Below are 27,962 nucleotides of genomic sequence, written 5' to 3'. Positions count from 1 at the left end.
AAGTTTGTAGAGTCACCATCGGTTGCAGCCTCCGTGAACACGTGCCAGTCAGTGTGCTCAAAGCAGTCTTGAAGAGCAGAGATGGCTCCTGCTGGCCAGGTTTTCACCTGCTTCTGAACTGGTCTGGAGAGCCTGACGAGTGGTCTGTATGCAGGGATTAGCATAACAGAGATGTAGTCATCCTTTAACTATAGAAATTCCTCCTCAGATTTGTTCTAAATGGACATCCCTAAGTTCTGAGGCTGTCCACATCCTCTCCACATCTACTCTATCTTAGTCTTTCAGTACTTAACCTAATCAATCAACTCACCGCTGATCCTATCTTCATGTTCTGGATCAATCTACAATGAGGGATTCTGTCAGGTGAATTACAAAATCTGAATTTTGTAGATGCTGGAGATCTGAAACTAAATTGCAATAATACAAACTATATTCAATGGACTGGGAAGAATTTGATGGAATTGGAGTTAATGTTTTTGGTTGGTCATTTCATCAGAGTTGGGGTGTGGGTTTGAGAGAAAGTTTTAAACTGTTAAGAAAAGGTGAGAACATGAGTGATCTGCAGTGTGAGATGAAATGAAGGATAGTGTAAGGGCCAAGGAAACGAAACAAAGATATTTCTACAGGAAATATTTAGCATAGCAGTGTAAGTTCAGAAGGTTGTCATGTGCCTGGTCCAAAGACATGCTTTTCTCGGAGCTTACCGCAGATTAATTTGAAACCACGTAGGAGCTACAGGCAACGGCAAGGGTGTGGTGGGTAATTGCAGTGACAAGCAACTGGAAACTTGAGGTTACATTTCAGGAATAGCCTTGACTAAGTTGAGATGACCAAAAACAGTTTTGATACTAGTTATAAAAATGGTATTGATCCATTTCCCTCACCATAAATGGTGACCATAGTATTTCAGTGTTTAATTGCACCCTTTTACCTTATTTTTTAAATATAGTTCCCTCTCACCATGCATAAATACTGCCACAACATTTGGAGATATAAGGAATGGCAACATCCCAGGTCAACATCGTCGGCGTATTACATCTGTAACACCTCCAACAGATCTTCAGGAGTGGCTTGGCATGTTCCAGGTGAGTGCTTCAGGTAGACATTCCAAACAGTTTGTATTTAATTATGGAATTGGATGAGAGCAACAGTGGTGATCTCCCATTGTACAAAGAATTGATTCCTCATGTACAGGCAGTTCAATGAAAAATTAATAAGGAAAACAAAGGTAGAAGCTGACAACCTTTCACAGAGCTGGTATCTTGTCCCTTCTTGGACTTCATTTGAATGCACTTGTGAATGGGAATGTATCATGTATTGTTATGGTTATTTAGATGTATCTGAAGTGTCAGTGCCATTTACAGCCACCCCATGCTGTTTCTGACCACCTTGCCCCCCCCCCCGTGCCGTTTGTGACCTCCAACCACAACCCCCGCCCCAGTGCTGTTTGTAACCACCCTGTAATGAAGGTAGGAACATTCTCACCTGCGCTTACTGTTCACAGAAATGGAGTGGCCCCGAGAAGCTTCTGGCACTGGATGAACTTATTGATCGCTGTGAGACTTCTCAGATAAAGTACATGATGCAGGTCATTGAACCGCAGTTCCAGCGGGACTTCATCTCCCTCCTGCCTAAGGAGGTATGTGTATGGAAGTGTAGAGTGCTCGTGTGTAGTCTGGTTTAGCTGTGACGTTTTGATTGGTTATGCAAGTGTAAAGAAAATGGGAACAGTTTAACTCAGTGGGGGATGGGGTTACTCCCTAACCAGTTCTTTCTCTGTAAAAATTGTACCTGAAGGTCATTTCCTTTACCTGCTTCACTATTTTCAAACTGATCCTGGGGTTTAGTGTTCCAAATGTCAGCTTTTCTGGATCATCTGCAATGGAGTACTCTCTATACTCTATTACTCTGTAATTGGTAACCCTAATCAAATCCGGTTCATTACACAACACCCAGTCCAGAATTGCCTTTCCCCTAGTGGGCTCAACCACAAGCTGCTCTTAAATACTATCTTATAGGCATTCTACAAATTCCCTGTCTTGGGATCTAACACCAACTTGATTCTCCCAATCTACTGCATATTGAAATCCCCCCTCACTATCATAATATTGCCCTTAATACGTGCCTTTTTTATCTTGCGTTGTAATTTGTTGAGAACATCCTGGTTACTGTTCAGAAACCTGCAAACTTCCATCAGGGTCTTTTTATCCTTTCAGAACTCTACGCACAATGATTCCACATCTTGAGGTCCTTTGTTACCTCTTGTCAAATCTAAGGATTTGATTTCATGTTCATATCAGCAGGGTTTGTAAGTTTTTAGCATACTATGTTGGTGCTGGAAGCTGGTGACGCTCAGGGGCTGCCCACAGCAGCTCTGGATTGTTTTGGTTGTTCTCTGTATGTTTTGATGTACACATGACAAGTGAAGCTAATTAGTAATGTTCTAGAAGATATTGCCCACAGTCTGAAAGTGTCTGAATTATCTTTGGACATTGATACAACTTGGATTCCGCTGTAATACTTTTTCCAACATGGAGGCCATTCCACCTTTCGGATTTGGACTATGCAATTAATGGGTTTGTGGATAAATTTGCCGATGATACAAAGGTAGGTAGGTGGAGGAGCGGGTAGTGTTGCGGAAACAGAGAGCCTGCAGAGAGATTTAGATAGTTTAGGGGGATGGGCAAAGAAGTGGCAAGTGAAATAAAATGTTGGAAAATGTATGGTCATGCACTTTGGTGGAAGAAATAAATGGGCAGACTATTATTTAGATTGGGGGGGGGGAGAATTCAAAATGCAGAGATGCAAAGGGACTTGGGAGTCCTTGTGCAAGAAACCCTAAAGGTTAACCTCCAGGTTGAGTTGGTGGTGAAGAAGGCAAATGCAATGTTGGCATTCGTTTCTAGAGGTACAGGATATAAGAGCAGGGATGTGATGTTGAGGATCTGTAAGGCACTCGTGAAACCACACTTGGAGTATTTATTGTGTGCAGTTTTGGGCTCCTTTTTTACTGAAAGGATATAGTGACATTGGAGAGGGTTCAGAGAAGATTCATGAGAATGATTCCAGAAATGAAAGGGTTACCATATGAGGAACATCTTGCAGCTCTTAGGCTGTATTCCCTGGAGTTCAAGAGAATGAGGAGGGATCTCATAGAAGCACCATGGTTTTCAAGGGATATTAGAAATTTGGTTCGGAAAAAGAGGGATGTCTACAATAGATATAGGCAGCATGGAGTAAAGGAATTGCTCGAGGAATATAAAGAATGTAAAAGGAATCTTAAGAAAGAGATTAGAAAAGCTAAAAGAAGATACGAGGTTGGTTTGGCAAATAAGGTGAAAGTAAATCCGAAAGGTTTCTACAGTTATATTAAAAGCAAGAGGATAGTGAGGGATAAAATTGGCCCCTTAGAGAATCAGAGTGGTCGGCTATGTGTGGAGCCGAGGGAGATGGGAGAGATTTTGAACGATTTCTTCTCTTTGGTATTCACTAAGGAGAAGGATATTGAATTGTGTAAGGTGTGGGAAACAAGTAAGGAAGTTATGGAACCTATGACAATTAAAGAGGTGGAAGTACTGGCGTTTTTAAGAAATTTAAAAGTGGATAAATCTCCGGATCCTGACAGGATATTCCCCAGGACCTTGAGGGAAGTTTGTGTAGAAATAGCAGGAGTTCTGACGGAGATCTTTAAGATGTCATTAGAAACGGGGATTGTGCCGGAGGATTGGCGTATTGCTCATGTGGTTCCATTGTTTAAAAAGGGTTCTAGAAGTAAGCCTAGCAATTATAGACCTGTCAGTTTGACATCAGTGGTGGGTAAATTAATGGAAAGTATTCTTAGAGATAGTATTTATAATTATCTGGATAGACAGGATCTGATTAGGAGTAGCCATCATGGATTTGTGCGTGGAAGGTCATGTTTGACAAACCTTATTGAATTTTTTGAAGAAGTTACGAGGAATGTTGACGAGGGTAAGGCAGTGGATGTAGTCTATATGGACTTCAGCAAAGCCTTTGACAAAGTTCCACATGGAAGGTTAGTTAAGAAGGTTCAGTTGTTAGGTATTAATGCTGGAGTAATAAAATGGATTCAACAGTGGCTAGATGGAAGATGCCAGAGAGTAGTGGTGGATAATTGTTTATCGGGATGGAGGCCGGTGACTAGCAGGGTGCCTCAGGGATCTGTTTTGGGCCCAATGTTGTTTGTAATATACATAAATGATCTGGATGATGGGGTGGTAAATTGGATTAGTAAGTATGCCGATGATACTAAGGTAGGAGGTGTTGTGGATAATGAGGTGGGTTTTCAAAGCTTGCAGAGAGATTTATGCCGGTTAGAAGAATGGGCTGAACGTTGGCAGATGGAGTTTAATGCTGAGAAGTGTGAGGTTCTACATTTTGGCAGGAATAATCCAAATAGAACATACAGGGTAAATGGTAGGGCATTGAGGAATGCAGAGGAACAGAGAGATCTAGGAATAACAGTGCATAGTTCCCTGAAGGTGGAGTCTCATGTAGATAGGGTGGTGAAGAAGGCTTTTGGAACACTGGCCTTTATAAATCAAAGCATTGAGTACAGAAGTTGGGATGTAATGTTAAAATTGTACAAGGCATTGGTAAGGCCAAATTTGGAATATTGTGTGCAGTTCTGGTCACCGAATTATAGGAAAGATATCAATAAATTAGAGAGAGTGCAGAGACGATTTACTAGGATGTTACCTGGGTTTCAGCACTTAAGTTACAGAGAAAGGTTGAACAAGTTAGGTCTCTATTCATTGGAGCGTAGAAGGTTGAGGGGGGATTTGATCGAGGTATTTAAAATTTTGAGAGGGATAGATAGAGTTGACATGAATAGGCTGTTTCCATTGAGAGTAGGGGAGATTCAAACGAGAGGACATGATTTGAGAGTTAGGGGGCAGAAGTTTAAGGGAAACACGAGGGGGTATTTCTTTACTCAGAGAGTGATAGCTGTGTGGAATGAGCTTCCTGTAGAAGTAGTAGAGGCCAATTCAGTTGTGTCATTTAAGGTAAAATTGGATAGGTATACGGACAGGAAAGGAGTGGAGGGTTATGGGCTGAGTGCGGGTAGGTGGGACTAGGTGAGATTAAGAGTTCGGCACGGACTAGGAGGGCCGAGATGGCCTGTTTCCGTGCTGTGATTGTTATATAGTTATATGGTTATAAGCATTCCGAATGTTAAAATGCCTGAACAGATTAGATATAGCAAGGTTATTTCCTGTGGTAGGGGAGTCTAGGACAGGAGGGCTTGACTTCAGGATTGAAGGATGTCTATTTAGAACTGAGATGTGGAGAAATTACTTTAGTCAGAGGGTGGTAAATCTGTGGAATTTGTTACCACAAGCAGTTGTGGAGGCCAAGTCATTGGGTATTTTTAAGGCAGAGATAGATAGATTCTTGATTAACCCAGGCATCAAACGCTATGGGGAGAAGGTAGGGGAGTGGGGATGACTGGAAGAATTGTATCAGCCCACAATTGAATGGCAGAACAGACTTGATGGGCCGAATGGCCTACTTCTACTTCTATATCTTATGGTCTTATTACACAGCACCCAATGCTGAACTTCTTTTTCCCTGGTGGGCTCAACCACCAGCTACTCTAAAAAGCCATCTTCTAGGCATACCACCCCTCTCTTGGGATCCAGCAATGTACCTGTATATTGAAATCTCCCATGACTATCACAACATTGGCTTTTTTACATGACTTTTCTATCTCTCATTGTAATTTGTAGCCCACATCCAAACTACTTTTTGAAGTCCTGTATATAATTCCTTTCAGGGTATTTTTAGCCTTGCGGTTTCTTAACTCTACCCATAAGGATTCTACATCTTTAATTTCTGGATTTTTTTTTTAAATGGTTGACCCATTCTACCTTGATTTCCCCCAGTTGGTTGTATTTCAGAGTGTCTGTATTTCTTGATTCTAGTTAGCACTGTACGTCCTGTCATTTCTGGAGCCAAGGGACCTGCTGCGGGCAGCACAGACTTGTCGATATTGGCGCATCCTGGCTGAGGATAATCTGCTCTGGAGAGAAAAGTGCAGAGAGGAAGGTGAGTGTTGGGGGAAAGGAACTGGCATCCTTTTTGCTCAAAGTGTCCATCAGAATTTGTCTGAATCTTATCACTGGAGTAACATTTGAGTGGTGTCAGTCTGTACGTATCTGCCAGTCTATGGATTTGCAGTGCTCTGCCAAAATACAGATTGAAGGGCAGCAGATACCTGATAAGAGAATTCAGCGCTTTCCCCTTACATTTCAGACTTGCTTGAATCAAAACACATAGTGAAATGCATCATTTACATTAACAATCAACACACCCAAGGATTGTGCTGTGGGCAGCCCGCAAGTGTTGGCACATATACTGGCACTGACATATGCCCACCATTTTCATCAGAACAACACAAGCAGCAGCATTGACAACAACAAAACCAGTCCATTCCCCACCCACTCGTACACACGGGCAGGCCACCTCCGGTTCTCCAGTCCTGGGCCCCGGTGGACATCAGGTGTCTGATCTCCAGACAAGCCACCCCATAGGCTTTGACTTTTGAGGCACATGGTATGAGGTTTGCTGGCTAGTGATTAGGTCTGTCACGTGCAAAGTCTACCTCCCCACTGCCCCAGAAAGCAGCATTCATGGTCAAAGATCCCCACCATCCAGGCCATGCTCACTTCTTGCTATTACCATTAGACAAGAGATAAAAAGGCGCAAGGTCCACACCAGCAGGTTCAGGAACTGTTATTACCATCTGGCTCCTGAATCAGCATGGATAACTTCAGTCATCTCAACACAATTGACCTATAGACATCACTTTTGAGGACTCTGCCATTCATGTTCTCAATATTTTTTTTACACAGTTTTAATCTTTTGCACACCAGATGCTTGTTAGTCTTTATAGATTTTTGTAAAATTCTATTGTATTTCTTTATTTTCCTGTAAATACCTGCTAGAAAATGTATCTCAGTAGTATATGATTACATATATACTTTGATAATAAAGTTACTTTGAACTTTGCTTCTTTCCTATAGTCACTGTACTGACTGTCTCTATACAACTTAAAGATCAAATTGTTAATCATGTTTCGCGCAGCTGAAGGAATTTTCTTTTGTTTTACTGGCCCCGGAATTTTCCTCGACCTCTCTTTTCCACTCATCATTCAATGCTGAATTTCTTCTTGTGTGTCTGTCAGAACATTATTGAAGTGGAAAATGGCCTGTTTCTTCATGTTCCCCTGAGACAAGCCTCAGTCACTTCAACCATGCATGAAATGCCATTGATATTGTTTCAATAACAGTTTAGATCAAAGTGTTTCCAATCAATTTCCAGTGAAAATTTAAAATGTTGTCACTTGCTTTGACACACCAATGTACTTGACATCTTTTTGAAATGAGTACTTTGAAGCAATCAGATGTGAAATCTTACTGAATTTAGAAGGGCTTACTATTAGTCTGAATTTTTATATTTGGATGAATGATGGGTGGCAGATATGAGCATGTGAGGAAGGTCGGCAGAGATGTGGACCAGGGTCCCTCTCGCCACAAGATCGGACATGAAGTTAACTGACCGACTTCTCTGGAACTAAACAATCAAGCTGGCTTTGATACAGGATAAAGTTCGAATGGGTTAGGACTATATGCCTTGGAATGTGGGAGAATAAGGGGAGATTTGATTGCGGTCTTCAAAATTATGAAGGGTATACACAGGGAAAAATACAGGCAGGCTTTTTCCACTGAGGTTGGGTGAGACTAGAACTAGAGGTTAAGGGTGTAAGATGAAACGTTTAAGGGGAACATGAGAGGGAACTTCTTCACTTGCTGGAGCAAATGTGGAACAAGCTGCCACTGGAAGTAGTTAATGCGAGTTTGATTTCAATATTTAAGAGAAATTTAGATAGATACTTGGACGGGTGGGGTATGGAAACATTTGATTTAGGTGCATGTCGAAGGGACTAAGCAGAATAGCAGTTTAGCATAGACTAGATGGGCCAAAGGACCTGTTTCTGTGTTGTAGTGCTCTATGACTTAATTAGAGATGCGTCATTGATAGGACTTGGTTGCTACTGATCACCATGGTGGAAATGACATCAAGTTGCCTCTGGTGGTGAGGAGGGAAAGGAAACATACTGCTCAGAAAAAGGCAGTCTGGTTACATCTCCAGTGTAGAAGATCAGGGAGGCTTGCTCTGATAAACAAGGCTGTTTGATTAAAAATTTTGGCATCAATTGCTTGAACTGAATTGTTAGTATTGTAAGAAGAAGGAGAAGGAATTGCAGGGAACCTAGCAGAGATTTTTGTAACTTGCTTAGCTGTGGGTGAGGTACCAAAAGACAGAAGAGGTTTTTTATTTGTGGATTAAATTAAAACATTTAAGAGAGGTTTGGTTAAGTACATGGCTGGGAGGGGTATGAAGGGTTATGGTCCAGGTGTATATCAATGGGAAAGACAGGGAATTACACACCAGTGAGCCTAACATCAGAGGTGAGGAAACTCCAGGAGAAGATTCTGAGGGATGGGATTTATGTGCTTTTAGAAAAGTAAGGGCTGATTAAAGATAATCAGTGTAACTTTATGTGTGTGAAATTGTATCTCATTATTTTGGTAGAGGAAGTGACCAAGAGGATTGATAAGTGTTGACATTCTTTTTGTGGACTTTGGTAAACCTTTGACAAAGCATTGCATGGTCTGGAAGGTTAGTTCAGGGTGAAGGTGAGCTACCCAATTTGATACACTATTGACTTGGAGAAGTCAGAGGGTGAGTAGTAGAGGATTATTTTCCAAGCGAGAGCCTATGACCAGTCAGGATTGGTTCACTGATGTTATGTATTTCTGTTGAGAACACAGGTGGACAATATAGCGGTCTGCAGTCTACAGCAGGATCCAGATCAACTGGGAAAATGGGCCAGGCATGGGAGATAGAATTTGAATAGGTGGATCCCTTTTGGAAAGTTAAATCATAGCAGGGCTTGCACAGTGAATGGCAGGACCCTGGTGAGTGTTGTAGAACAGAGGTACCTAGGGTTGCAGGTACAGAGTTCCTGAAAGTGGTGACACATGTGGTAGACAAGGCAGTCAAGAGTGCTTATGACATACTTACCTACATCGGATGGGGCATTGAGTACAAGATTGGGATGCCATGTTACAGCTGTAGAACATCTTGGTAAGACTGCACCTGGAGAAATTGCATAGTTCTAGACATCATTATTTTGGAAGAATATGAATGCGCTACAGTCTTGGGACATTACAGCACAGAAACAGGCACATCTACTCTCTGGTGAACCATTAATCTGCCTAGTCCCATCGACCTGCTCCCGGACCATAGCCATTCATGCCCCTCCCATTCATGTACTTAAATTCAAATTTCTCTTAATTGTAGAAATCAAACTCACATCCACCACTTCCCTTGGCAGCTTGTTCTATGCTTTCACCACCTGCTGAGTGAAGAAACTTTCCCCTCTGATTCACTTTAAATATTTCACCTTTCATCCTTAACCTATGAGCTCTAGATGTAGCCTCACCCAACCCTAGTGGAAACCAACTGCTTGCATTTATCCTACCTATATCCCTCATAATTTTATGTACCTCTATCAAATCTCCCTCAATCTTCTACATTCTAGGTGAACCCCCTTTTTACCAGACGTCTCTAGAAACCCAGCTTGTTAGCACCTTGCTAACAGCCACTGGACTCAGCGGTGAGAAACCCACCTTTCACAAACTCTATATGTCCGGGGTCAGTATGACTTGGGTCCCACCAAACTGGGACGTTGGGATGTTTTGACTACCCAAACTCCATTCTGAGCAACTACTGTATAAATACTGCCCCACATGCAATTATGCATCAGCAAGAAATAACAGATCGTACGCCTCATACATTTATAAAGAAGATGTATTTATGAATGTCAACATAATCAAAGGGTTATTAAAGTAGAAAGAAAAAAAAATAAAAGGGCCCATTATAATTAAACCGGTCAAACTTGCACAAAGTTGGAGCTCATATCTTCCTAAAGCTGGATGTGTCTCTTACTCAACGTACCAATTCCTATTCACCAGTCACCGGTAGAACTTCCCATCTTGGACTCCATCAGATTGCACATTCCAGTTAGGTCAAATCCTACAGCTGGTTCTCTTTATCTCCTTCTTTCTCCATCTGCTACCAAAAAGACCTTGACCCCCACCAGTGTCTGTCACAAACCTCTCCGCCCAACATTATCTAGAACCTTCTCCCAATTCCACCATCCTGATTTGCTGACCCTACATTCCCAAGGTGAACATCACAATCCCTTATCTTTAACTGAAACCCAAACACTATCAGCAGAACACACTGTTTCTACGGAAAACTATTAAATGAAATACCCTATAACATTAGCAGTAAAATCTTAACCAGGGCATTACACAGGGAATGAAGTCCTAACTTTAATATCACTGACATATGTTGTGAAACTTGTTGCTTTGCAGCAGCAGTACATATAAGACCATGAGACAGAACAGTTGAATTAGGTTGTTAGGCCCATTGAGTCTGCTCCACCATTCAGTCACAGCTGATCCTTTGTTCCCATCCTCAGCCCCGCTCCCCCAGCCTTCTACCCGCAACCTTTCATGCTGTGGCCAATCAAGAACCTATCAAACTGCATTAAACACACCCAGCAACCTGGCCTCCATAGTTGCCTGTCATAACAAATTTCACAAATTCACCATCCTCTGGCTAAAGAAATTCCTCTGCATCTCTGTTTTAAATGAACACCCCTCTATCCTGAGGCTATGCTGTCTTGTCCCAGGCTCTTCCACCATGGGAAACATCCTTTCCACATCTACGCTGTCAAGTCCTTTCAATATTTGAAATGTTTCAGTGACATTGCCACCACCACCACCACCCAATTCTTCTAAATTCCAGTATAGGCCCAGAGCCAACAAACGTTCCTCAAATGATAACCCTTTCATTCCCAGAATCGTCCTTGTGAACCTCCTCTGAACCCTCTCCAATGCCAGCACATCTTTTCTTAAGTAAGGAGCCCCAAACTGTTCACAATACTCATGGTGAGGCCTCACCAGTGTGTTATAAAGCCTCAGCATCACGTCCCTGCTCTTATATTCTAGACCTCTTGAAATGAATGCTAACATTGTATTTGCCTTCCTCACCACCAACACAACTTGCAAGTTAACCTTCAGGGTGTTCTACACAAGAACTTCCAAGTACCTTTGCATCTCAGATTTTGGATTTTGGATTTTCTCCCCGTTTAGAAAATAGTCCGCACATTTATTTCTACCACCAAAGTGCATGACCATACGTTTTCCAACATTGTATATCATTTGCCACCCCTTTGCCCATTCTCCCAGTCTAAGTCCTTCGCATTCTACTTGTTTTCTCAACACTACCTGCCATTCCACCAATCTTCATATCATTGCAAACTTGGTCATAAAGCCATCTATTCCATCACCTAAGCCATTGATACAGCATAAAAAAAGATCCAACACTGACCCCTGCAGAACACCACTAGTCACTGGCAGCCAACCAAACACTGCTTCCCGCTCACTGCTTCCTACCAATCAGCAATGCTCTAACCATGCTAGTAACTTTCCTGTAATACCATGGGTTCTTAACTTGGTAAGCAGCCTCATGTGTGGCATCTTGTTAAAGGCCTTCCAAAAATCCAAATATGCAACATCCACTCCATTCCCTTTTCCTATCCGATAGCCAGCAGGTGGTAAGTTTGGGCTCCCTCATCTTCACCCTTCTGACTCTCTACAGGAGCCCCTCAGGGCTGTGTACTAAGTCCCATCCTTTACTGCCTGTATACCCATGACTGTGTTGCCACCCACAGCTGTAATCTGCTAATTAAATTTGCCAACGACGCTACATTGATTGGTCTAATCTCAAACAATAATAAGGAGGCTTACAGGGAAGGAGTCATCTCTCTGACACAGTGGTGTCAAGAAAACAACCACTCCCTCAATGTCGCAAAAACAGAGGAGCTGGTTGTGGATTACAGAAGGAATGGAGATGGGCTAACCCCTATTGGTGGATCCGGGGTTGAGAGGGAAACAGCTTTAAGTTCCCTGGCATCCACATCACCGAGGACTTAACATATTCTGTACACAGCAGCTGTATGAAGAAAAAGGCACCTTTTTCACCTCAGATGATTGAGGAAGTTTGGCATGGACCCCCATATCCTAAGAACTTTCTACAAGTGCACTTCTACAAGAGAATCCTGACTAGCTGCATCGCTACCTGGTATAGGAACTGTACCTTCCTTAATTGCAGGACTTTGCAGGGAGTGGGGCGGACAACCCAGCGCATCTGTAGTTGTGAATTTCTCGTGATTCAGGACATTTACAAAGACAGCTGTGAGAAAAGGGCCCAAAGGATCATTGGGGACCCAAGTCACCCCAAACACTTATCTATTCCAGCTGCTACCATCCAGGAAATGGTACCGCAACATAAAAGCCAGGACCAACAGACTCCAGGACACTTCTTCCACCAGGCCATCAGACTGATTTGAGTGTATTTCTATGTTACATTGGCTGTTCTATTTATTAAGTTATTATAAATTATTATGATTGCACATTGCACATTTAGACAGAGACATAACATAAAGATTTTTACTCAGGTATGTGAAGGATGTAAGAAATAAAGTCAATTCAATTCAATCTATCCTACTTGTCCTCAAAGAATTCCAATAGGTTCATCAGGAAAGATTTTCCCTTCCGGAAACCATGCTATTGCAGTACATAATAAAAAATGAGTTACAGTGAGTGTATGTGTATATGCAGTTGCAAGGAAAAGTTTCTGAACAATTGTGTAATTACCTGGTTTTCTGCATGAATCACTCCTAAAACGTGGTCTGATCTTCATCTAAGTCATAATAACAGAGAAGTGCAATCTGCCTAAGCTAATAACACACAAACAATTGTACTTCTCATGTCCTTATTGAACACATTGTTTAATCATGCACAGTCCAGGCTAGAAAAAAGTATGTGTACCCTTGTATTTAATAACTGGTAGAACCTCCTCTAGCAGCAATAACTTCCACCAAATGTTTCCTGTAGCTGCTGATCAGACTTGCACAATGGCAAGGAGGAATTTTAGACTTTTCCTCCATACAAAACTTTCATTCATCAATATCTTTGGGTTACCTTGCATGAACAGCCCTCATCAGGTCATGCCACAGCTTCTCAATTGGGTTAAGGTCTGGACTCTGACTTGGCTATTCCAAAACATGAACTTTCTTCTTTTTAAACCATTCAGAATCAGAATCAGGTTTATTATCACTGGCATGTGACGTGTAATTTGTTAACTTAGCAGCAGCAGTTCAATGCAATACATAATATAGCAGAGAGAAAAAAAAGTTAATAATAATAAAATAAAACAAAATGATAAATAAACAAGTAAATCAATTATGTATATTGAATCAATTTTAAAAATCATGCAAAAACAGAAATACTGTATATTAAAAAAAAGTGAGGTAGTTTCCAAAGCTTCAAAATCAATTTAGGAACCGGATGGCAGAGGAGAAGAAGCTGTTCCTGAATCGCTGAGTGTGTACCTTCAGGCTTCTGTACCTCCTACTTGATGGTAACAGAGAGAAAGGGGCATGCCCTGGGTGTTGGAGGTCCTTAATAATGGACGCTGCCTTTCTGAGACACCGCTCCCTAAAGATGTCCTGGGTATCTTGCAGGCTAGTGCCCAAGATGGAGCTGACTAGATTTACAATCTTGACGAAGGGTCTCAGCCCGAAACGTTGACTATACTTCTTCCTATAGATACTGCCTGGCCTGCTGCGTTCCACCAGCAGCTTGTGTGTGTTGCTTGAATTTCCAGCATCTGCAGATTTCCTCGTGTTTGCGTTTACAATCTTCTGCAGCTTCTTTTGATCCTGTGCAGTAGTTCCTCCATACCAGACAGTCTGTCAGAATGCTCTCCACAGTACAACTATTGGAAGTTTTTGAGAGTATTTGTTGACATGCCAAATCTCTTCAAACTCCTAATAAAGTATAACCGCTGACTTGCCTTCTTTATAACTACATTGATATGTTGGGACCGGGTTAGATCCTCAGAGATCTTGACACTCAGGAATTTGAAGCTGCTCACTCTCTCCATTCTGATCCCTCTATGAGGATTGGTATGTGTTCCTTCGTCTTACCCTTTCTAGCATGTGTTATTTATTAATTTGAGGCAAAACATAACTAGATGTACTTAAATGGATAATTCCCATATTTCAAGTTTCTTATGGCATTTATCTGGCCCACCGTCCGCTCATTAATACACAATCCGGCCCACAGAGGCAAAAAAGTTGCCAACCCCTTGTTTAAATGGTTTACTCAGTATTGATGAGAAGAAGTACAATTGTTTGTGTGTTATTAGTTTAGGCAGATTATGTTTGTCAATTATTGTGACTTATTGTGAAAATCAGATTACATTTTATGAGTAATTAATGAAGAAAACCAGGTAATTGCAAAGGGTTCACAAACCTTTTCTTGCAGCTGTGTTTATATGATAAATAAGTAGTGCAAAGAAAAGTAGCGAGGTAATGTTCATGGGTTCAGTATCCATTCAGAAATGTGATGGCAAGGGGAAGAAGCTGTTCCTGAATCGATGAGTGTCTGTCTTCAGTCTCCTGTACCTCCTCATTGATGGTAGCAATGAGAAGAGGGCACAAACTGGGTAATGGTGGTCCTGAATAATGGATACTGCTTTTTTGAGGCATCGCTCCTTGAAGATGTTCTGGCTGTGGGGAGGCCATGGTGTAGCTGATTGAGTTTACAACTTTTGCAGCTAATGTCAATCCTGTGCTGTGCCCCCCGATTATCAGACAGATGGTGATGCAGCCAGTTAGAATGCTTTCCACGGTACATCTGTAGAAATTTACAAGTGTCTTTGGCGACATACCAAGTCTCCTCAAACTCCATATGAAATGTCATGCCTTCTTTGTTACTGCATCAATATGTTGGGCCCAGGATAGATCCACAGAGATGTTGACACCCAGGAACTTGATACTGTTCACTCTTTCTACTTCTGATTCCTCAATGAGGGCCTTCCCTATATCTCTTGAAGTCCTAGCAACATCCTGGTAAATTTTCTCTGCACTCTCTCAATCTTATTTACATCTTTCCTGTAGGCAGGTGACCAAAGCACACAATACTCCAAATTAGGTCTCACCTACATGTAGAGGGAGCTAGAGAGGGTGCAGAAAAGATTCACATGATACATAAGAACATAAGAGATAGGAGCAGGAGTAGGCCAATCGGCCCCTCAAGCCTGCTCCGCCATTCAACAAGATCATAGCTGATCCAATCTTAACTCTAGTTTTCACTGAATCCCACAAGGCAACAGTGCCAACCAACAGGGCACCATGCCGCCCATTTTATTTTATTATTCATCCCGCCCAAACCCATGTGATCACCCGGGGGGAAAAAACCCAATTTGCCAATTGAGGAGAAAAAATCTGGAAAATTCCTCTCCGACCCATCCAGGCTATCGAAAACTGGTCCAGGAGATCACATGGCTGATCTAAACCTAGCCTCATGTCCACTTACCTGCTCGCTCACCGTATCCCCTAATGCCATTTTTATCCAGGAAAATGTCTATCTCCGTTTTGAATTTATTGAGTGTAGTAGCTTCCTCAGCTCTCTGGGGCAGTAAATTCCACAGCCCCACTACCCTCTGAGTGAAGAAATTTCTCCTCATCTCAGTCCTGGAACGGCATCCCCTTATTTTAAGATTATGCCCCCTAGTCCTAGTTTCACCCATCATTGGGAACATTCTCCCCGCATCCACCCGATCAAGCCCCTTCACAATCTTATATGTTTCAATAAGATCGCCTCTCATTCTTCAGAACTCCAATGAGAAGAGTCCCAATCTACTCAACCTCTCATCATACATCAACCCACCCATCCCTGGAATTAACCTAGTGAACCTTCTCTGCACTGCCTCGAGAGCCAGTATGTCCTTTCTTAAATATGGACACCAGAACTGCACGCAGTACTCCAGGTGTGGTCTCACCAATACCCAGTACAACTGCAGTAAGACCTCCCTGTTCTTATACTCCATCCCCCTAGCAATAAAAGCCAGCACTCCATTGGCCTTCTTGACCACCTGCTGCACTTGCATACTAACTTTTTGTGTTTCCTGCACCAGGACCCCCAGATCCCTTTGCACAGAAGCACTTTCCAGTTTCTCCCCATTTAGATAATAACTTGCTCTATTATTTTTCCTGCCAAAGTGCAAGACCTCACACTTGTCAGTATTATATTTCATCTGCCAAATGTCTGCCCAATCACTCAGCCTATCTATGTCCCCCTGCAGGGTTTCAATGTCCTCCGCACTCATTACACTCCCTCCCATCTTTGTATCATCAGCAAACTTCGATATGTTGCAATTAGTCCCTTTCTCCAAATCATTAATATAGATTGTAAAGAGTTGGGGTCTCAACACCAACCCCTGCGGAACACCACTAGTCACCAACTGCCAGTCTGAGAATAAACCATTTATCCCAACTCTCTGTTTTCTGTTAGAAAGCCAATCCTTCACTCATGCCAGAATATTATCCCCAATCCCATGATTTTTTTACTTTAAGTAATAATCTTTGGTGTGGCACCTTGTCAAATGCCTTTTGGAAGTCCAAATACACCACATCCACTGGTTCCTCTTTATCTACCCTATATGTTATGTCCTCAAAGAACTCCAACAAATTTGTCAAACATGACTTCCCTTTTGTAAAGCCATGCTGACTTTGTCCTATTAAACTATGTTTATCCAAATGCCCTGTTACTGTTTCCTTAATTATCGATTCCAACATTTTGCCAACCACAGATGTTAGGCTAACTGGCCTATAATTCCCAGCCTTCTGTCTATTGCCCTTTTTAAATAAAGGAGTTACATTAGCATTTTTCCAATCTGCCGGGACCATTGCTAAGTCCAACGAGTTTTGAAAAATTATCACTAATGCATCCACAATCCCGACCGCCACATCCCTTAAGACCCTAGGATGCAAGCCATCCGGTCCAGGGGATTTATCCACCTTCAGTCCCATTAATTTATCAAGTACCATTTCCTTGGTGATTTGAATCGTAGTTAGCTTCTCTCCCCCTAGAGCCCCCTGTTTATCCAATGTTGGGATATTTTGAGTGTCCTCTACTGTAAAAACTGATACAAAATATGTTCAGTGTTTCTGCCATCTCCATGTCCCATACCATTAATTTCCCGGTCTCATCATCTAGGGGACCAACATTTACTTTAGCCACCCTTTTTCTTTTTATGTAACTATAAAAACTCTTACTATCTGCTTTTATGTTTTTCGCCAATTTACTTTCATAATCTAGCTTCCCCTTCTTAATCAATCTTTTTGTTATTTGCTGCTGATCTTTAAAAGCTTCTCGATCTTCAATCTTTCCACTAGATTTAGCTACCTTATATAACTTTCTTTTTAGTTGTATACTTTGCTTTATTTCTTTACTTAGCCATGGATAACTATTTTTTCCTTTACTCCCTTTTTTCTTCAGTGGAATATATTTTTCTTGATAATTGTAAAATAACTCCTTAAATATACACCACTGATCAAGTACCGATCTACCCTTTAATCTATTTTCCCAATCCATCTTAAGCAATTCCGCTCTCATACCATCATAGTCTGCTTTATTTAAGCTCAGTACGCTTGTTTGAGATCCAACCCTCTCATCCTCTAATTGAATATGGAATTCGACCATGTTATGGTCACTCATTCCAAGGGGATCCTTTACTAGGACATTTTTTTATTAGTCCTGTCTCATTACACAGGACCAGATCTAAGACTGCTTGCCCCCTTGTCGGCTCAGTAACGTATTGTTCAAGGAACCCATCCCGAATACACTCAATAAACTCTTCTTCAAGGCTGCCGTGTCCGACTTGCTTAGTCCAGTCAATATGAAAGTTAAAATCCCCCATAATTATAGCTGTTCCCTTATTACAAGCCCCAACTATTTCCTGATTTATGCTCCGACCAACTGAGTTACAGCTGTTTGGAGGCCTATAGACTACTCCCACCACTGCTTTTTTCCCTTTACTATTTCTATTTCTACCCAAATTGTTTCGTTATCCTGATCCTTTGAGCCAATATCATTTCACTTTATTAACATAGCCACCCTACCTCCTTTTCCTTCTTGCCTGTCTCTCCTAATTGTCGAATACCCTTGTATGTTTAATTCCCAGTCCTGGTCACCCTGCAGCGATGTTTCCGTAATTGCCACAATATCATAACCATATGTAATTATTTGTACCGTCAACTCATCAATTTTATTCCTAATACTACGTGCATTCAAATAAAGGACTTTCAAATATGTTTGACACTTATTTCCTACCTTTTCCTTTTGTACAACTTTACGCTTATCTCCATACATTCTTTCCCCTCCTGACACACTCTGTCTTTTTATTCCTCCACTTTTACCTACATCCATTACCTTCTCCATTGTCTTTTTAATTATTTGCTCTCTAGAATCCTCCCCCCCACTAGTTAGTTTAAAGACCTCTCTGCAGCCCTAGTTATATGATTCGCCAGGACACTAACCCCAGCCCGGTTCAGGTGAAGCCCATCCCTCCTGTTCTCTCCTGTCCCAGTACTGGTGCCAGTGTCCCAAAAAGCAAAACCCACTTCTCCCACACCAGTCTTTGAGCCACGCGTTTAACTCCCTAATTTTATTTAACCAAGCCAAATTTTCTCGTGGCTCAGGTAATAGTCCAGAGATTATTACCCTTGAGGTTCTGTTTTTTAATTTGACCCCTAGCTGCTCATATTCCTGTAACAGAACCTTCTTCCTTGTCCTATCTATGTCATTAGTACCGACGTGTACTAAGACAACTGGATCCTTGCCCTCCCACTGCAAGTTTCTCTCCAGCCCAGAAGAGATGTCCTTAACCCTGGCACCAGGCAGGCAACATAGCCTTCGGGACTCTCGCTCTCGGTTGCAGAGAACTCTATCTATCCCCCTGACGATACTGTCCCCTATTACTACAACATTTCTATTGACTCCGCCCTCTGGAATGGCCCCCCACTCCACGGTGCTATGGGCAGGTTGCTCATCCTTCCCACAGTCCCCGCTACTGCCCTCACAGGGAGTTAAAGCCTCGAATCTGTTGGACAAGAGCAAGGCCTGCATCTCCTCCAGCCCTACCTCCTGGATTCCCCTACTTTCCTCACTCAGAGCCACACCATCCTGTGCTTGACTGCAATCTACATTAGTTAATCTATTAGGTGTGGCTATCTCCTGGTACACAGAGTCCAGGTAGCTCTCCCCCTCCCTGATGTGTTGCAGTGTCTGAAGCTCGGACTGCAGCTCATCAATATGAAGCTGGAGTTCCTCGAGCAACAAATACTTGCTGCAAATGTAGTCGCCGTGTCCCTCAATGGGGTCTACCGGTTCCCACATCTCGCAGCAGTAACACATCACCTGCTCCATGCTATATAGTTAATTTAATGTACTAGTATTAGTTATGCAAGAACCCTTTGCCCCAATACAGCTAACTATCACACTAACAATACTTTTAAAGTTATAAGTGTAGAAGGAAGCAGGACTACTTACCAATACTTACCAAGCAACTAGCTGTGAGAGCTCTGCAGCTCCGGTCTTCCTCGCCTCACTCGGTTCCGCCGAAGCCCATTGAGCCAAAGCCCTTAGGTCTCCACTCTACTCCCGGCTCACTCCACTGCCCGCCACGATGCTACCTGCTATATCGAGCTGTGTTCCTTTTAAGTCTCCCGCACTTCACTGCCCGACGTCACACGCCTGCACAGTCCCGCCTCTCTCAACTCAGATGAAAACTGGTAAAATTCAAAATGGCTTCCGCCTCACTCTTGCTCCGATTCTCAGAAGTCCTTCTCCGAAAATGATGTGGTCAGAACTGGAGGACTTAAGTTATAATGAGAAAATGTGTAGGCTTGGATCTTTTTCCCTGTTTAGTAGGAAGTTGCAAGATGAAAGAGGTTTATAAAATTATAATATAGTAGCTAAGGTCTTTTTTTGGGGTAAACAGGTCTAAAACTAGAGGGCATTGATTTAAGTTGCGATGATAAAGGTTTAAAGGGGACCTGAAAGATAAGATTTTCCTAAAGAGGGAGGTGGTTATAGAGAATGAGTTGCCGGAGTAAGTTGAAGAGGTGGGGACAATTACAATGTTGAAAGGATTTTTGACAGGTACATGAATAGAAAGGTTTATGGGCCAAATGAAGGTAACTGAGACTATTTCCGGTTGACACCTTGTTTGGCACAGATAAGTTGCGCTCTGCCTTTACAACTCCATGCACACTGACAGAAGTTGAGCTTAATAATTGTATGACTTATGCAGGGCTAGCAGTGGCATCAACAGAGCTCTATCAAGAGGTGCTTCTTGCAGGTTGGCAGCAATTATTTAAAAAGACAGCTTTGTGGGCGGTTGTCCATTGTACAGGGCCATCAGCGGTGTCAACAGAGCTCTGCAAACTAAAAAGTACAGAAGGGATAAGCGGAGCGGGCATTGTCAGGAGTAGGCCAGAGACGAGAGTAGAAGCGACAGGGCTTTGGATCAAAAGAGGCTTCGGCTCGGAAGAGGCATCAGCTCTGTGTAAAGCGTCTGCTAAGGTTTCCTTTTTTTTCTTTCTCTTACTGTACCATTTAAATGGCTGTGGTGTGTTCTTTGTGCCAAATGTTGGAGAACTGGGAGACTCAGAGTCTCCCGGGGAACTACATCTGCGTGAAGTGCATCCGGCTGCAGCTCCTTGAAAACGGTGTTAAGGATCTGGAGCAGCAACTAGATGACCTTCGGTTTGTACGGGACAGTGAGGAGATAATTGATTAGAGTTACAGGGAAGTAGTCACCCTGAAGTTGCAGGAGGCGAGCAGCTGGGTGACTGTCAGGAGAAATGGAAAAAAGCAGTTAGAGCAGAGCACCCCGTGGCCATTCCCTGCTTTGGATACTTTTTCAGGGGATGACCTCCCAGGAGAATGCCACAGTGACCGGGTTACAGGCACTGAGCATGGGTCCGTGGTGCAGAAGGGAAAGAGAGAGAAGAAGAGTGCGAAAGTGACAGGGGACTCGATAGTCAGGTGAGCAGACAGGAGATTCTGTGGACGTGAACAGAATACTTGGATGGGATGTTGCCTTCTAGGTGCCATGGCCAGGGACATCTCAGTTTGCGTACACAGCATTTTGGAGAGGGAGGGAAAGCTGGCAAATTGGTACCAATGACATAGGAAGGAAAACCAAAGAGGGGCCTGAAAAGAGATTTTAGAGAGCTCTGTAGAAAGCTGAGAAGCAGGACCTCCTAGTTAGTAATTTCTGGATTGCTGCCTGTGCCACGCGCCAATGAGGGTAGAAACAGGATGATTTGGCAGATAAATGTGTGGCTGAGAAGCTGTTGTAAGGAGCAGGGCTTCAGATTCCTAGATCATTGGGATCTCTTCTGGGGGAGGTATGACCTGTTCAAAAGTGACAGGTTGCATCTGAACCCAAGAGGGACTAATATTCTTGCGGGCAGGTTTGTTAGGGCTGTTGGGGAGGGTTTAAACTAATTTGGCAGGGGTGTGGGAACTGGAGTGAAGAGACTCAGGATCGGACAAATGGTAAAAAAGTAAAGATAGTGTGCAGTCAGATTGTCAGGAAGGGCAGGCAGGTGATGGGATTTATTTGCAGCCAACAGGCATCAAATCGGTAGACATAGGATCCAAAGATGTTATGGGTTGAGTTAAGAAACTGCAAGGGTAAAAGGACATTGTTGGCAGTTATATACAGGCCTCACAAAAGTGGCTGGGAGGTGGACCACAGATTACAAAAGAAATAGAAAAGGCATGTCAAAAGGGCAATGTTACGGTAGTCAGGGGAGATATTAACATGCGGGTCGATTGGGGAAAATCAGGTTGGTAATGGATCTCAAAAGAGTCTAAGAGATGGCTTATTAGAGCAGTTTGTTGTTGAGCTTACTAGGGGATCAGCTACACTGGATTTGGATTGGGTGTTATGTAATGAACCAGAGGCAATTAGAGAGCTTAAGGTAAAAGAACCCCTGCGAACCAGTGATCGCGATATGATTGTGTTCAACTTGAAATTTGATGGGGAGAAATTAAAATCTGATCTAGCAGTATTTCAGTGGAGTAAGGGAAATTACAGTGGTTTGAGAGAGGAGTTGGCCAAAGTAAATTGAAAGGAGCTGCTGGCAGGGATGTCAACAGAGCAGCAATGGCCTGCGTTTCCGGGAAAAATGATCAAGGTGCAGGACATGTGTATTCCAAAAATGAAGAAATACTCAAATGGTAAAATAGTATAACCGTGGCTGACGAGGGAAGTCAAAGCTATTGTAAAAACAAAAGAAAGAGGCTATAACAAAGCCAAAATTAGTGGGTGAATAGAGGATTGGGATGTTTTTAAAAACTTACAGAGAGCAACTAAAGTAAACATTAGAAGGAAAAAGATAAATTATGAAAGCAAGCTAGCAAGTAATATCAAAGTAGATAGTAAAAGTTTTTTCAAGTATGTTAAAAGTAAAAGTGAAATGACTGGATATAGGACCACTAAAAAATGAGGCAGGAGAAATAATGGGGGGGGGGTGCAAGGAGATGGCTGATGAACTAAATGAGTATTTTGCATCAGTCTTCACTGTGGAAGACACTAGCAGAATGACTGATGTTGTAATGTCTAAAAGTAAAGAAGTGGGTGCAGTTACTATTACGAGAAGGTGCTCAAAAAGTTGGAAGACCTATGGGTACACAAAGTCACTCGGACCAGAGGAACTGCACCCTAGTGTTCTGAAAGTAAATTTGCTGATGACACAAAGGTTGGGGTGTTGTGGATAGTGTGGAGGGCTGTCAGAGGTTACAGTGGGACATTAATAGGATGCAAAACTGGGCTGAGAAGTGGCAGATGGCATTCAACCCAAATAAGTGTGAGGTAGTTCATTTTGGTAGGTCAAATATGATGACAGTGTATAGTATTTATGGTAAGACTCTTGGGAGTATGGAGGATCAGAGGGATCTTGGGGTCCAAGTCCATAGGACACTCAAAGCTGCTGCGCAGGTTGACTGTGTGGTTAAGAAGGCATACGGTACATTGGCCTTCATCAACCATGGGATTGAATTTAGGAGCCGAGAGGTAATATTACAGCTATATAGGATCCTGTTCAGACCCTACTTGGAATACTGTGCTTAGTTCTGGTCACCTCAGTACAGGAAGGATGTGGAAACTATTGAAAGGGTGCAGAGGAGATTTTCCGGGATGTTGCCTGGATTGGGGAGCATGCTGTATGAGTCAAGTCCAGTCACTTTTTATTGTCATTTTGACCATAACTGCTGGTACAGTACACAGTGAAAATGAGACATTTTTCAGGACCATGGTGCTAAATAAAACAGTACAAAAACTACACTGAACTAAGTGAAAACAACACAGAAAAAAAACTACACTAGACTACAGACCTACCCAGGACTACATAAAGTGCACAAAACAGTGCAGGCATTACAATAAATAATAAGACAGTAGGCACAGTAGAGGGCAGTAAGTTGGTGTCAGTCCAAGCTCTGGGTATCGAGGAGTCTGATAGCTTGGGGGAAGAAACTTACATATTCTGGTCATGAGAGCCCAAATACTCTGGTGCCTTTTCCCAGATGGCAAAAGGAGAAGAGTTTGTATGAGGGGTGAGCAGGGTCCTTCATAATGCTGTTTGCCTTGCAGATGTAGTGTGTAGCGTAAATGTTCATAATGGCGGGAAGGGAGACCCCGATGGTCTTCTCAGCTGACCTCACTCTTCACTGCAGGGTCTTGCGATCCCAGTTGGTGCAATTTCCAAACCAGGCAGTGATCCAGCTGCTCAGGATGCTCTCAATACAACCCCTGTAGAATGTGATGAGGATGGGGAGTGGGAGATGGACTTTCCTCAGCCTTCGCAGAAAGTAGAGACACTGCTGGGCTTTCTTTGCTATGGAGTTGGTGTTGAAGGACCAGGTGAACACCAAGAAATTTGGTGCTCTTTACAATCTCTACCGAGGAGATGTTCAGCGGGGAGTGGTTGCTCCATGCGTTCCTGATGCGTTCCATCTTTTTTGTTTTGTTCACATTCAGAGACAGGTTGTTTGCTTTGCACCAGTCTGTTAGCTGCTGCACCTCCTCTCTGTAAGCTGACTCATCGTTCTTGCTGATGAGACCCACCACAGTCGTGTCATCGGCGAACTTGATGATGTGGTTCGAGCTGTGTGTTGCAGCACAGTCATGGGTCAGCAGAGTGAACAGCAGTAGACTGAGCACGCAGCCCTGGGGGAACCCGTGCTCAGTGTGATGGTGTTGGAGATGCTGCTCCCGATCCGGACTGACTGAGTAGGTGAATAGGTGGAGTGAACTTGGCCTTTTCTCCTTGGAGCAACAGAGGATGAGAGATGACCTGTTAGAGGTGTATAAGATGATGAGAGGCATTGATCGTGTGGCTAGTCAGAGGCTATTTCCCAACGCTGAAATGGCTAACACGAGAGGGCACAGATTTAAAATGCTTGGAAGTAGGTAAGGAGGAGATGTCGGGTACGTTTTTACGCAGAGAGTGGTGAGTGGTGGAGGCGGATGCAATAGGGTCTTTAAAGAAACTCTTGGATAGGTACACGGAGTGTAGAAAAATAGAGGGCTATGTGTAACCCCAGGTAATTTCTAAACTAAGTACATGTTCAGCACAGCATTGTGAGCCGAAGGGCCTGTATTGTGCTGTAGGTTTTTAATGTTTTTATGAATTGATGCATGCACATGGGCTCCAATAACATGAGCTCTCATCTGGTGCACTGGCCTCTTGTCAAATACCATTTGAAAAACTAAATACATCAATAGGCTCTTCTCTCAATTCCGCTCCTGTGTCCTCGAACAACTCACATTTGCTAAGTATGATTTTCCCATATATTGCCCTGCAGCTTTCTCAATGTCATTTCTATTTTGTAATATTGAGTATTATTTTTAAGATGCAAATCTAATGATCTTCCACATTCTGTCTTCATGGTAAAGGGAGCCACAATGTGATGCTGAAGTTTTATAAAGGACTTGTGAGGCCTCAGCTTGAATATTTTGAAGTTTTGGGCTCCTGATCTGGGAAAACATGTACTGGCATTAGAGCAGGTCCAGAGGAGGTTCACAAGGATGATTCCAGGAATGAGAGGGTTATCATATGAGGAATGTTTGATGTCTCTGGGCCTGTATTTGCTGGAACTTAGAAGGATGATGGGGGGATCTTAATGAAACCTTTCGAATGTTGAAACGCCTAGATAGAGTAGATGTGGAAAGGATGTTTCCTATGGTGGGAGAGTCTGGAACAAGAGGTCACAGCCTCGGAATTGAGGGGGGAAGCCTTTTCAAAACAGATGTGGAGAAACTTCTTTAGCCATAGGGTGGTGAATTTGTGGAATTTGTTGCTGCATGCAGCTGTGGAGGTCAGGTCGTTTAGTCTACTTAAGGCAGAAATTGATAGGTTCTTGATTGGACATGGCATCAAAGGTTATGGGGAGAACGCCAGGAACTGTGGTTGAGGAAAAGATAAAAGGATCAGCCATGATTGATGGCCCAGATGGCCTAATACTGCTCTTATGTCCTTTGGTCTTATGGTATTGTAGTGGCCTAGGTACTCAATCACAGTTGTCAATATTGAAGTTGTGAGTCTTTTTTTATTCTTGTCTTGAAAATGATATCATTTGCTAATGTTTGGAATAATTTCTTAGTGTCAGTTATAAGCAGCTATGTAAATACTGTATAAATTGTTAGTTATTGAGACACATCATGTCAAGTACATTTTGGCACAATTAAGCAGCTGACCTATTTAATTGAAATTTCATGGAAGTAGTTAAAAAGATCTGAAGACAAACTACCATTTAATGTGAGTAACAAATGATGTATTGAACTGAAATACAACACAAATTATAACACTATTATTACTACTGTTTGTTGTCCATCAGATGTGACGGTGAGAGGAAACCTGTGCAGAACAGCTTTTAAGGTGGAAAAGTTGTAGCACTGGGTCAGTTCTGCTCTCTCAACCTTGGAAGTCTGAGTCTGGTGGGACGACTAATGTCACAATTTGGGGTCTCCTTTGGTTGCAGTGGACAACCATGATTTATTCTGTGCCTTGTCATGCCCCTTGCTGTCTGTGTAGCATTACAGAACTGTCTTCCCAGCTGCTGGATCTCATCCGCCCATTCTGACTTTGCATGCTAGGACAGACACAGCCCTTTCTCACTGGGGTATGAGAGCCACCCATTACCCTCACCTGGTTTAACCTGCCTGTAACGTTCTCCTTCGCGTGTAACTGATAATGCCGAATTCAACGTCGAGATAAACCAGTCAATGAGACCAGATCACAGTAAGATTAACCATTTACTGTTCACTCTTCACATTAACATATGGTGAAAACTGTTGATAAAACAATACAAGATTGATACAGTATTTGTTCCTTCCTTAATATCACATTTCAAGTGTAAATACTTGCAAAGGTGACTATAACTACATTACACTAAGGTGCAGTATACAGGGAGAGTTTACCTGCTCCATTGACTACTTTAAATACACTTCCATGCAAACTATCCGCGACTCTTTAACTAACGAAAGCATAAACATTATCTACCGTCGTTACTTCTAACAGGATCGGCATTAACATCTTAGTTCAATATATCGATTATCTATTAACTTACAGCATTGCTCTCACTGTGATTTCTCATGCCTGCAAAACAACTTCTGCTCAGGTGAGCCTCGTGGTAAGCCCCCACCCTCGCGCTAATTTCAAACCGGTATTTTCCCACAAGACGCAGCGAAACCGGATGTGACGTCATCGCATGCCGATATATTTTACATGCAATGAATATACTTTAAACACTTCTAATTCTAACTAGAAAATACTATCGAATGAATTACTAAGCGAAAATATTATAAACTAAATAACTGTCGTAAAGACAGCACACTGCCTGTCAAAATGGTGTACCAGGGTGTGGCTGCTGTCACATGCAAACAGCTGCTTGGAGCCAAAGGTGAGACCTAAGTGTCTGGTGGGGACCAGAGGTAACATTCAAAATGACTGTCAATACCTTCAAGTTTTTCATAGTTCCTAACTTAATGAAGTAGTGAAGTGGTTTCATTTTCACTCCCAGCTGTTTCTGGCATCTCCAAGTCTGAATGCTTGAAACCATAGTGAGCAAAATCATTCTACTTATTTTTTGCAAACTATCAGGGAGAAAAATCACTGCTTTTGAACAAAAACATGTGCAGCTAATGCTATTTAAAAGCTTTTCACTGAAAGTCAATGTAATGGCCACTGAGTGCATGTGAGTGGTGCTAGTTAGAAACTGTCTGATCTCCTGCCCCAATTAAATGGTGTAGTGTCCCAGATAAAACAAAGGGAATCCCGGCTCTTTTCTCGATTAGTTTTTTGTTTTTAAGGGTTGTCCCAAATAGGTGGCTATCCTGATTAACCAAAGGCCCAATTAACTGTAATCCACTATGCTTCCTTTAACCTTGGTGCACTTAGTGAGTTTATAACTGTGTTTGTGCAGCGCTCAATCGCTTAGTGAGATTAACTGTAAAAAGCCTGAACACTGTCACCTGCAGAACTGCACTTGAGCCCTCACTGATCTTTGTTTAATGTGCATAGTACCTAGGGACTTAAAAAAAAGCAAACTATGGGAAATTTAAATTTGTTCCACTTTATTTTATTTCAGCTGAATGAGCCATTGACCAGTAGACTACAGAATCAGACCCAGTGAGTCCACACTGATCCATCAGCCTCCCATTTACACTCCATTAATCCCATTTTCCTTGTTCTCTGAACAATCTCTTCAATTCCCCCCAAATTCTGGGCTTGAGTCATATGGACTTCCCTTGGCTGTTCATAATACACAATAAGCCAGAGGAGGTGGGGCAATGAGCTCAATGTCAATCAATAAAGAGGTGGTGTAGTATTTTACTCTAAAATGAATTTGCTGAGACCCTAGCCATGACCATTAATG

General features: G+C 42.5%; 1 protein-coding gene across 1 annotated transcript in view; it reads left to right on the top strand.

The window, feature by feature from the left end:
• The window catches only part of LOC132390970 (F-box/WD repeat-containing protein 7-like), a 306,269-nt gene that overhangs the window by 230,301 nt on the left and 48,006 nt on the right, over window positions 1–27,962 (top strand). Inside the window, exons 5-7 of the mRNA XM_059963517.1 lie at window positions 950–1,085; window positions 1,505–1,639; window positions 5,946–6,069. Coding sequence (XP_059819500.1) covers window positions 950–1,085; window positions 1,505–1,639; window positions 5,946–6,069 — 395 coding nt within the window. The remainder of the gene's footprint in view (window positions 1–949; window positions 1,086–1,504; window positions 1,640–5,945; window positions 6,070–27,962) is intronic.

The sequence above is a fragment of the Hypanus sabinus genome, chromosome 3 (assembly GCF_030144855.1).
Source record: "Hypanus sabinus isolate sHypSab1 chromosome 3, sHypSab1.hap1, whole genome shotgun sequence".
NCBI lineage: Eukaryota > Metazoa > Chordata > Chondrichthyes > Myliobatiformes > Dasyatidae > Hypanus > Hypanus sabinus.
This window is presented reverse-complemented; position numbering and strand designations above follow the sequence as displayed.